Here is a 12,324-nt window from a genome sequence, read left to right on the forward strand (position 1 = left end):
TGTAATCCAACATGTCAATGAAGATGCAACATAATATACTAGCGGTACCTGTGTATGGCGGGGCATATTCATGGCCTGGGTCATTCAGCCTAGGACCTGGACACATTCTTCTACGTACTGGTGGTATCAGGAAGTCCTCGGATGCACAGTGGAGGCTGTTGATTTAGACGGTGTCCAAAAATGAAATATATTTTCCGTGATCAAGATCACTGTAGCGCCAGCACAGGGGAAAGTAAGCATTAAACCGTTCCCATTCATATCAATGGGTTGTCAGTAAGGCTGGATTCACACGAGCATGTTACGTCCGTAATGGACGGACGTATTTCGGCCGCAAGTCCCGGACCGAACACACTGCAGGAAGCCGGGCTCCTAGGGTCATACTCATGTACGATGCTAGGAGTCCCTGCCTCGCTGCCGGACAACTGTCCCGTACCGTAATCATGTTTTCAGTACGGGACAGTTGTCCGGCAGCGAGGCAGGGACATAACTATGATGCTAGGAGCCCGGCTCCCTGCAGTATGTTCGGTCCTGGACTTCTGGCCGAAATACGTCCGTCCATTACGGACGTAATGTGCTCGTGTGAATCCAGCCTTACGCAGGACAGGTCCTTCAGAGAAAGACACACACTTTGTAACTTCTCTTCCCTCTGGAATGCGGAGATCGCAAACAGAGGACCCCACTCTATTAAAGGGATATTCCTAAAATCATAAATTATCATTTATCCACAGGATAGGTGATCCCTGGGACCCCCACCAATCGTGAGAACGGGGTTACCGAACGCTCAGATTCGCCTCACTTCTTGACCGCAGTGAGGAGGACATTGAATAGAGTGGCGGTTGACGCTCCATTGTTTTTGTTATTCATATAGACATTGAATGGAGCGGCGGGCGGATCCTGTGGATAGGTGATGATTTGACTGTGGGAAAACACCTTTTAGCTCGGTTTCCTATTGCAGTGATTCTTTAACTTTGAGGCGCCACCCAGTTGTTGGTGAGGCACTGTTGGGGTACTAGTTGACATATGTGATTTATATGGTGCACAAGCCTTTCTATGGTTGAACCAATCTCTTGTTTAGCAACATAACTCCATTTGTTCTTAATATAAAACGAATTGTAAGATAAAATTTTGGTGTGGACTCCCACCAATGGTAAGGCCCAGGCATCATCATGTTCTGGCTGGTGAGGCCTTACTAGAAAGAGCTTTCTAAACTAGACAACCCCTTTAATCACAATTTGCTTCAGGCACGCTACCCAAGGGCTAAAAGGGAACTACCCCTCGGGAAACACAAAATGTTACTGATAGAGGTATTTTGGAGGGACCGGTGGGCCATCAAATGTGTACGGCAGATGTTGGGGGAGAGAAGGATCAGCATGCCTGACCGATTCTTTTGTTGGTAAAGAGATAAGCCGCTGACACGAGTCCGGCAGTGTTTTTTTTTTTTTCCTTCTCCGTATTGAAAACACATGCTCGCTCTGCCGAGCGAAGCGCGGATTTGTATGGGGAAGTTGTAGGATTGGATGTGAGCTGAATGAACGTGTATGGCCAGCTTTAGACTGGTCTCCCAGGCTAGCAGCCTTTTCACTTTGGTCTTTATAGTTGCATTTAGTGATGATTTCTGTTAGTATCCCCTAATACGCTAGTTATATAGGTATGCTGGTGTCCTTTCAGTGCATTGCAGTCTGTAGTCACATAGCCCTAGCTTCTGTTTTGCAGACATATATATATATTTAGACCAGTATGAAAGTAAAGATAGGGTAGCGTTCGCTGGATGGAGATGAAAGGATAGCTTGGACACCCATAACATTAACTTTTAGATGCCCAGAATAAAGCGCCTCTGACTTGTGCTGACCAGACAAGGTCTGAATAAAACGTATTTTCCCACAGTCCTCTCCATTTCTACCTCCGCCTCCTGTAGCTTTATTTCATTTCTTTCTTTTACACTGGTTTTCTTTTCTTCTGCAAAGAGCTGCCTGTGAAGTCCTGGGAACTGCGCGCGCTCCTTGCTCTGCGTGCTTCTGCATTTTAATCTGTCGGCTCCCTGCGCCGTCTCTTTCTGAGCTATTTATAGCCTCCGCCTCACGGGTTTTTATTCCAGTCGGCAGCTGCACCGTATTGTCATCAAACTGCCCCAGAATGAAAAGCCTTTTCTGCTTCTTTCCCCCTCCTCCTAGAAGGGTCTTGTTCATCACAGGTCCTCCTCTCTAAATTCAAAACCAAGAAGCTTTTTTTTTTTTCCCCCCTTATTAATTATTTGGATGAGGCAGGTGTTCCACAGAGACTGCATGAAACCCACATGCTGAATCCTTAAAGACTTCAGGCTGGGGGCTCTTCAAGCTCTCCTGAATTTTCTGCGCTCTACACGACGTCAAACGGGCGGTTTACCCTTCCCTTGCCACTTTGTTTTTAACACCTCTTATGGCCTTCCACCTTGTCAGCCAAGGGTCATCTCCTTTGATTATCGCAACCCTCAAATAACAGGCATGGGTTACTCTCATTTCCGTTAATATACAGACCTCAGACTGGATTTATTGATGCTTCTACGCATGTGTTTTTGTTTTTTTTGTTTTCGTGTTCGCTTTTCTATTACATGGGGGCCATGACTTGAAGCTGCAGATCTTACACCCTCTTCATTTTCTTTGCAGATGGAATATCTGGTCGGGACCAACCAGTGGAGCTTTTAACGCAGACTCGTGCCAAACACATGCCAAGCACTGGTGAGTACTGGTGGTCTACTGGGCTGTTGGAATTTACATTGTATGTGTATAAAACTCTTTTGATTTGTATATTAAAGAGCAGTTCCACCCGAATAAAAAAATAAAATTGCACTTTATGATCTGCACCATAAATGTAACTGTAAAGCAGACGTCTATGTCCCTCAGGGTAGCAGCTGGGGGCACGTGCTAATGAAAATTACCAAATGCCCAGTGTGCCATTTTCCGCCTAGTAGAATTTTGTGCGTTATTTAGGATTATATATTATTTTTTTTTACCCAATTCTATTTTTGCATTGATATTTATTGGATCCATTTGTTAATGTGAGAGGGTTGAGATTGCCCTTATGATTAATGGCTTTTAGTGATTGTGTGGTTCTTTTCTAATATAGAGTAATATTACCTGTTTGCACTTGATGGACATGTGTCTTTTTTCAACCGTACTAAGTATGTAATACCTGTTGCGCCATAAAATAGCCGCAGCGCTTCAGACTTTCCGATGCACACTGTGAATCAGGTGTCTTAGACACTCAGATGAGCTGCTCCGGCCAATCCGAAAACAGACTGAGTGTCTAGGACCTGATGCACAGTGTGCATCGGGTAGTCTGAGAAGCGCTGCGGCCATTTTGTGACAACACAGAGGGGACCCTAAAACAGCAGATCCACAGCAGCACAGCACAACTGGACGGCATCCGCTAATATTGCTCTATATACCCCATCACAATTAAAATGATGTTCCTGGAGCAGAGTGTTGCTTTAGCGTTATTATCATAGTAGCGTTATAACAGCCTATAAGTATGACAACAGGTTTGTTGGTTAAAAGGAGAGTTCCATCTTTCGTTATAAAGACAGAGAACATTTATCGGGACCTCCTGAGCCGGTACTCCACAATTTACTGAAGCAAAGGGCTGAAATGCTTGGTAATGTGCCAAACCCATTGATGCTGGCTGATTATTTTCTGTAGCTTGCAATCGCTGACACCGCTCGTTTTCAGAGACGCAATAGGTTTTTTTTGGTGTTTTTTTTGGTGTTTTTTTTTTTGCTCATTCATAATAAGGGAATGTTCAAATCAGTGGTGTTACCAAAGAAGTTACGTGGAGAAGATCCAGCATTGGAGAAGGAACTTGGGAGCTTTGAAACTGATTTCTTTAACCCTTTCAAGACCGAGCTCATTTTGGCCTTCAGGACCAGCCCCATTTTTTCCAAATCTGACATGTGTTTACTCTATCCAAGCGATTCTGAGATTGTTTTCTCGTGACATATTGTACTTTATATTAGTGGAAAAATTTGGTCAATAAATTCATTGCTTATTTGTGAAAAACACCATTGTTCCAGTCCATTGTTAGTGTGATTTGTGCAGTGAAAGAAGCTGGGCTGGAACAATGAGAAGTGTATGACGCGGATTGGTCACTGGTTGGTCAGCGTCATACACTCCTCTTCACAAAGCCCAGTTGGTAAAAAGTAAAAGTTGTCTATTAAGAAAGCCATTAGCATAAATCTAAAATTGCTCATAACTTGCTAAAAAAATGATAGTATTTCAAAATAAAAACCACTGTTATCTACATTACAGTGCCGATCAGATTATGTAGGAGATAGGCCATTTATAATCTGGTGACAGAGCCTCTTTAAGACCGTATAGGTTCTTGGCCTGAGTTTACCATAGGGAGCCACGGAACTTTTTTTTTTTTTTTTTTTTTTTTTTTTTTTTTTTACTGCCGAGGAAACCCTACTATGGATCCTACAACAAAGAAGCTTGGTGTAGGGATGGGTAAAGCATTCTATTCTAGCACCATATTCTGACTGAGAAGTTTTAGGTTATGTTCACATGTTGCAGATTGTGTAGGGTGGTATGTGCCATGCCTTAATCCAGACAGAATGCACAATAATGCGTGATTTGTTTTTAAGGAATAAAATCTGTGCAGAATAATGACCGCATTTTTATAATCTGCAGCATATTCATTATTTATGCAGATTATTGCTGCAGATTTCCCTAAAACGTGAAGGTGGCTTTGCCTATTGCAAGTCCTGACCACGTGAAAATACCCTTGCTGTGCGCCATGTCAGATACCCAATGGAAGCCATTAAAGTCAATAAGGTCCGGTGGTGCCAGTCGTATGACTAATTCGACACAGCCGTTATTTTCGTTTTTCTGTTCCTCTTACGGAACGGATAAACCGAAATAAGAAGGCAGTTGTGATCTCCGCCTCACCTGTATTATGTGCAGAGTGAAAGCAAGAGGCAGAAAGAGCAGGAAGTCTGTGTGGTACAACCTCAGCCAATAGCTGCAGAGCAGTAAGTGATGTCAGAGAAGGGGGCGTTGTTTTGACAACTTCTCCTGTACAGCCCAGTAACACGCAGCCGTTTTGTAATTTTCTTTGGTGTCAAAAACATATAGTGTACAGAGCACTTTTGGGACAACAAATTCAAGTTTCTAGAGTGAAAGAATACATGGCCCTGGTACGTTAAAGCACCCTAGTACGTCTGTTTTAGTAGTTAGTTTCCCTTTAATGTGAAATTTTTCATAGGTGTTATACTCCTAGACATTCTATATAAATGGGTTTTCTGGTTTTTATGTAAATAAAGCTTAAACATTGCAGAATAAAAAAAATGTTTGTAAACAAAAAAGTGAAAAATGTAAACCATATTAAAAAAAAAACAAAAAAAAAACAAACATAAGGGACTGCAGTGCTAGATAAAGTGTATTCTTTCACTAACTTGAATATTTAAATACCACAAAGCACTTGGTTAGGATCAGTGATGTGCCAGAGAGGAACCCCTTGATTCTAGCATTGATGAGGCTGTCGGAGGTTGGACTGCCACCGGACTCTGACAGCATATCCTAGCTATACGGAATCAATGTCTCTCATAGCAATAGCCTTTTCAGATTTATTTACTTAAAACTGGAAGTCCCCTTTAACTGCCTGCCTAAAACACTTTAATGTCTGGGTCGGGCAAGGTTTCCGGCTTATAAAGGAGCCTGAGGCGCTACACGAATACCCTCCAGATTCACAACCATGGTATAAGCTCACTATGGACAACTAGACTTTTTTTCCCTCTAACTGTTTTGGTACCCACCTAATGTGTGTATGTCCTGAATAAATATCTCAATTTCAACAAAGCAATACAATCACCAGTATGATCATAAGGACTTGTCCAAACACAACGAAATTGCTGCAGAAAATTTCGGCAACAATTCCGTTGAAAAAGGCTTTCCGCTGCGGCAAAAACACAGTATTTCCTGCGTATTTACGGAAAAAAATGGTGCATATTTTGCTGCGTTTTTCACAATGTTAGAAGAGGGTGACATCTCTGAAAAACGCAGAAATTCAGTCCACGTTCCGCAGCAGGAATTGACATGCTGCGGTCAGAAAGTTTCTGCAGCAATTCCGCAGAAAATAGCAGGGTTTCCACTGCGGAAAAACAGCACCATTTCCTGCATTTTTTTACTGCAGCAAAATCCGCACCATTTTCTGCATTTTTCTCAATGTTGGGAGATGGTGACATCTCCTCTGAAAAACGCAGCAATTCAGTCCACTTTCCGCAGCAGGAATTGATATGCTGCGGTACGAAAAATATACACCGCAGGTCAATTTCTGCTTAGAATTTTTAGGTAGTTTCATCCACTATGCTGCTACTGTCTTCTGCTGCATTTTTTTCATGTGAAAATTCCGGATGAAAAAACACAGCAATTCCGCAGTGTGTGGATGAGCCCTAAAAATGGCATTGGAGGGAAAAGCTTGACGTATACTAAACTTTTCTTTAGTTGAGTCTCTGTGAAGAAGTCTAAAGTGAATGTTGACTTCAAAAATAAAGGCCTTAGGCCTTGTGTAAAATTATAATTATGACTTTAACGTTAATGTCCATCTATTTACACTTGTTTTTTGTTTTTTTTATGTGGCATTTTTTTTATATATATGAATGGGTCCAAAATTCTGTGCGGTTTAATTTCTTAATGTACTTTTTTTTAGTGGTCAGAGCTCTGTGCTTGTGATACCCCTGCAAAGACAAAGTTAAAGGGGTTGTGCCGCAATCAACAATTATCACTTCTCCACGGAATAGTTGATCATTTTCTGATCGCTTGGGATGAGGAGCGGCCATCGAGCATGCACCTGCCACTCCATTCCATATCTATGGGAAACAGCCGATTGTAGTGGTAGGGCAGGGTGCATGCTCTACCATCACTCCTTTCAAAGTCCTGCTTACTACATTCGAGCTTTGAGGAAGAACAGTGTGTTCGTGACCCCAATTCTTGCGATCTGTGGTGGTCCCAGCTGTTGGGCCCCTAGCGTTCAGACAATTATCACCTATCCTGTGGTTAGGTGACAATTGTTGACTCTGGTGCAACCCCTTTTAAATGCTATCATTTTGGCTGCCTGTAGTCACTACTAGGGGGAACTTTAAGAGCGCAGATAAGGTTCAAAGTGTCCCATAGTGGCGGCTGCAAGCAGACAGAATTTTATCATGTTAAGGCCCTTTTTACACCGGCTGATCGGCCAGTGCAGCGAGCGCCGATCAACGAGACATCACATGGAGCTATGGATGGGGATGAGCGGTCGTTACTCCGATCGCTCGTCCCCATCCATTATTATCATGTCGGCAGCGAGTCTCCATGTTTACACAGGGAGATGTGCTGCCGACAACGATAATCTTTTACTTTTTTAAAACGATACCACCAGCAGATGATCGAGCGTTTGCTCTTTCATCTGCTGATCGCTGCCCTGATTACACAGGGCAATTATCGGCAACGAGCGTTCTATAACGGTTGTCTGCCCGATAATCGCCCAGTGTAAAACCCCCTTTACTCTGTCTGAGCAAGGGATTTGGCGATATGCGAAAAACAGAATCTTCACAGCTGTAAATATATAGTAAGCAAATAATCAGCACAGAATGTTGGACCTAAAAAATGACTTGCACGGGGACTTGGACTGCATGAATGAATGTTTTGAAACACCTGTCTCAGGCAACTAAAGTCTTTATTTAAACCTCGGTTATCAATAGCTGACATATCTTGTTGACAAGGTTACTTTGACCAGAGATAAGCTCAGTATGACCAGATTTATTTATTTTTGATTGTTTTTATTCTTTTTAAATGCCAGCGCACCTTTCTTTGCCAAACGGCAATCTGGATTCTAAGTTCATAATCTTTTCATCAAGTACGTAACTGACCACGATGACTTCAGTTGCTTATGTCAGACGCATTATCTTCATTATTGTTACATAGAATAGGATTAACCTCCCTTGTTTTTTGGATGTGTGATGGTATAGAGCTATATAAGTGCTTTCCTTGTTAAGGCTCTGTCTAGGGTTGTCCCGATACCAGAATTTGGACTTCGATACCGATATTTTGTGTAGTATTGTGATTTTGATACCAAAACGAAACTTTGCCAAGGCCTCATGCACACGACCGTAGTGTTTTTCTGGTCCGCAAATTCCAGGACCGTGTTCCGTGAAATGTCATCCGCAGTTCATCCGTATGTCCTCCGCAGTTCATCCGTATGTAATCCGCAAAATGCGGATGAAAAATAAAAAGCCTAGGTAAAACATGATGACGACAGAACTCATTCCCGGTCGTCGCCTAGCAACACTTCCGCAAATCCGCAAAACTGCGGATGACACACGGCGGTGTATCCGCAATTTCCACGGGCCCATTGACTTCTATTGGCATGTCCGCACCGCATTTGCGGCCCATAATAGGACATGTCCGTAGTTTCTGCGGCACGGATGTGCGGACATGCGGAGAGCCGTGAAAACACGGATAGTGTGTATGGGCCCATAGAAATGAATGGGTCCGCAATTTACCCGTGGATTTGCGGTTGAATTGCGGACGCAAAAACACGGTCGTGTGCATGAGGCCTAACAGTAATAAAAAAAAATTCTGATGTGAGGCACGAGGTGTGATGAAATTTGAAAGTGCCTCACATTAATAGTAATTAAACCCCATCATCTTTCTCCGTCATAATGGACAACATTGGGTTAATGTGTAAGGTACATGATGGGGTTAATTACTATTAATGTGTGGCACATGGAGGTTAAATTCATCACAACTTGTGGCTCACAATAAGTGATAGCCGTTTTTTTTGTTTTTTTTACAACGTACACATCATAAATGACACAAAAAAATAGTTGTGCATGTTATTATGTATTGAGACTTATTTTAGACGGGATTCACACGACACGGTCCCGCCTGAGCCCGAGTGTCGGCCGGTAAAGTCAGCCATTTTGCCCGGCCAGTTTGCATAAAGTTTTGCATCCGTTCCGGGCCGGGCAGATCTGGACAGTGACATCAGCGGCAACTCCTGAAGGGGAATCCCCATGTGTTCGGGGATTCCGCTTCAGGAGTTTCCCCTGATGTCACTGCCCAGATATGGACAGAGACATCAAGCGCTCTGTCCAGGAGCGGAATCCCCGAAAACACGGGGATTCCGCTCCTTCAAGGAGCTAAAGTGGGGCTAGCACATAGCAGAGCGGGGAGATACCTCCCTGCTCTGCTATAGTGGCGTCGCTACAGTAGTAGCAGCCGCTAGCGGTGCCATGGAAGGTGTCGCCGGGCCAGTGCGCTTTTAAAACAAGCAGGGGAAGGGAGCCAGCGCAGTGCTCCCTCCACCTGCTGTACACCCCGGCCCTGCCACACAGTGTACAGCGTACAGCCATTCGTCCAAATGGCATCAACTCCTCCTCCTCACATGCACTCTGCGCTGTGAGGAGGAGGAGATAGAGCGCAAGCGACGGAAAACCCGGCCATCACTCGGGACACATTCCGGTGATGGCCGTGTATTACCCGGCCCCGTAGACTTCTATGGGGGCCGGGTACCCGGCCGAAAATAGAGCATGTCCTATTTTTTGACGGCCGGTTTTCCCAGCCGTCAAAAAATCGGTTGTGTGAATAGCCCCATTAGGGGTCTATTATTCCTAATGCAGCCGGGTGCCGGCCGATTTATGAACGGCCGGCACCCGGCCGGGAAACCCTGTCGTGTGAATGAGGCCTTAATGTTTATTGTAAAAAAGGTGTATGTGTATCTTTTTTTTATTTAACATAACTTTGTTTTTACTTTTATTTTTAAACTTGAATGTACTGGCATATATCTATATACTGATCGTACACACGCAGTTGTTAGGACATACCTAAGTATGCCCTAACAGCCCTGGGGTCCTTCAATGGACCCTGGGCTGTCTGTCCATATATGGTATGTCCCTCAATCGCGTCACAGAAATTCCCTGTGATGCGATCCAAGGGGCATCCCTCCTTCTCATTTACCCCTTGAATGCTTCGGTGGTGGTCAGCTTTGCATTCAGGGCAATAACGGCGGAGATGAGAGGTTTTCTCATCTCTGCTGTTAGAGCGGGGCTGCAGCTGTGTAATACAGCCATTGACCCGATTCTGACAAGTGCGCACGTGGTCAGCATAAGGTGATGTGGCCGGCGCTGCACTAATGAGCAGCGGTTCAGACACTGAAGACAGAACGTGGGGATGTTTTGCAGTGCGTCCGCCATGTTCGGTCTTCAATGCTGCCGCTCATTAGTGCAGCGCTGGTCGCATCACCTCATGCTGACCGCGCGCACACTTGTCAGGAGCGGGACTATGGCTGTATTACACAGCCGCAGCCCTGCTCTCATACATTCATTTGTTACAATGCGAAGCTGTGCGGCCGCACAGCTAAGTATCGAAATTGAAATAACGTTATTGAACTGTTTGAGGGTGCACGGTATCTAAACCATATCAAAGTTTCGATGCATCGTGCATCCCTAGCTCTGTCACTAGTTTAGTAATGCCCAATCTCCTAGCTAATCGAATAGTCGCTGTCACACTGATACTAGTGTAAATTGTGGCCCAAAACTTTTATTTGAAAAGTTATGAGCTTTTTTTTCTAAATATGCATATGAGGCTATACTAGCCAAGTGGGTGTCAACACAGCAATTCTCCTGAGGTAGAGCTACCTCGCAGCCTCGGACGCTGTGCTATCGGCATGAAGCTGCTTCACACAGTGTGAGAGACTGAGGCTGGAGGGAAGGGGGATCAATTCAAACAGCCATATTGCAGGCTGAGGACTACCTAGAGCAGTGCTTCTGTGAAACAACCAGAGATATCACCAGTTGAAAACAGTCTGGAATGGAAGTTGTATCATTTATGCATATACAGTTCCTATTCCAAAATGTATATTTAACTGGTGATACCTCCGGTTGTTTCACAGCTAGAACTGCGATACTGGTGACTTTGAAAGATTAGAATCTCATCTTTCATATGCCACAAGAACCACTGGTGCTTTGGACAATCCCTTTTTGTAAGACTGTTTACATACAGGGTGCCCCACTTCTAGGGCCCCCAGCAATCAGCTGTAATCTATAGGGAGAAAAAGACAGCAAATGTTTACTTCTTCTGCAGCGTCACCATGGGAGAAATGGAGTATTGCACAGTTCTCATTGAAATAAATAGGCAGTCTATAAAGTGCATGGGCATGACGGGTCCCCTAGAGCAAGAGACTCTTTTAGTAGCTGTCCTCCACTAATAGATAAGGGTCATAAGCAAGGTTCCCCCCTCTATCACCTCTTATTTCCCTAAAACTGTATTTGAAAATAGAGAGGTTTTCTAAACAGGCAACCCAAGTCACACTCACTCTAAGGGTATGTTCACACGCTAAACAAAAAACGGCTGTAAAATACGCAGCTGTTTTCAAGGAGAAACAGCCTCTGATTTTCAGGCGTTTTTTAAGCATCGAGTGTTTTTGATGCGTTTTTTACGGCCGTTTTCAGAGCTGTTTTTCTATTGACGTAATGAAAAATTGCTCAAGAAGTGACACGCACTTCTTTTTACAAGGTTTTTTTTATGCACCGTTTTTTCAAACGGCCGCGTAAAAAAAAATGCCCCGTCGGAAGAAAACGCAGTTTTTCCCATAAAAATCAATGCCCAGATGTTTGGAGGTGTTCAGCTTTCGTATTGTCAGACGTTTTTCGCTGCGTTTACGGCTGAAAATAAGCCGTGTGAACATACCCTAAGTCCTACTCCAACTAAAAAGCTTTTATTCAATTTGGAATAGGTTAAAATAATTAGTAAAATAGTGGTTCAGAGTAGAGGAGGACTCCGGAAACATTGCTTAGCATCCCAAACTCCTGTTTAGGGGGTGTGCAGAGGAGACTTCATTTATAGGCACCTTTTTTTTTTTTCTTATAAGCACCCTTATTTAAAGCACGGTTTGTCTCATACCTGTACTATACACCAACGGTTCTGGGTGCAAGATCAGCCACAATGACATAAAGGATATATTCGCTTGTCTCTGCTCACTATTTGGGGGCATTCACACATCTTGGGTTTAGCTCTATGTGAGGTCCATGTATACCTTGTAAAAATAAACTTGAGCAATATGGCCTTTTTCTATTTGATGAGATGTGCCAAATTATTAAGAGTAGTGGGCCTCTTAATAAATTTGGTGCATTTAACTCCGGCAAACTTCAGTTTATGATGGGCACATGAAACGCTGGTCTTAATAAATTTCCCCTGATTAGTTTTTAACATTGCAGGGGTTTTTCTTGTTTTATTTCGTTTTCTCACTGGGCAGAGGCTTTTTTTTTCTTTTTACTCTTAGATAAGAAAAAAAAAAAAAGATTGTTTGACTATCAGT

General features: G+C 43.6%; 1 protein-coding gene across 6 annotated transcripts in view; it reads left to right on the forward strand.

The window, feature by feature from the left end:
• The window catches only part of HDAC4 (histone deacetylase 4), a 166,289-nt gene that overhangs the window by 107,954 nt on the left and 46,011 nt on the right, over positions 1–12,324 (forward strand). For all 6 annotated transcript variants that reach the window (XM_075829583.1, XM_075829581.1, XM_075829582.1 and 3 more), the window contains one exon: positions 2,643–2,714. In XM_075829583.1, coding sequence (XP_075685698.1) covers positions 2,643–2,714 — 72 coding nt within the window. The remainder of the gene's footprint in view (positions 1–2,642; positions 2,715–12,324) is intronic.

This window comes from Rhinoderma darwinii, chromosome 6, assembly GCF_050947455.1.
Source record: "Rhinoderma darwinii isolate aRhiDar2 chromosome 6, aRhiDar2.hap1, whole genome shotgun sequence".
Classification (NCBI taxonomy): domain Eukaryota; kingdom Metazoa; phylum Chordata; class Amphibia; order Anura; family Rhinodermatidae; genus Rhinoderma; species Rhinoderma darwinii.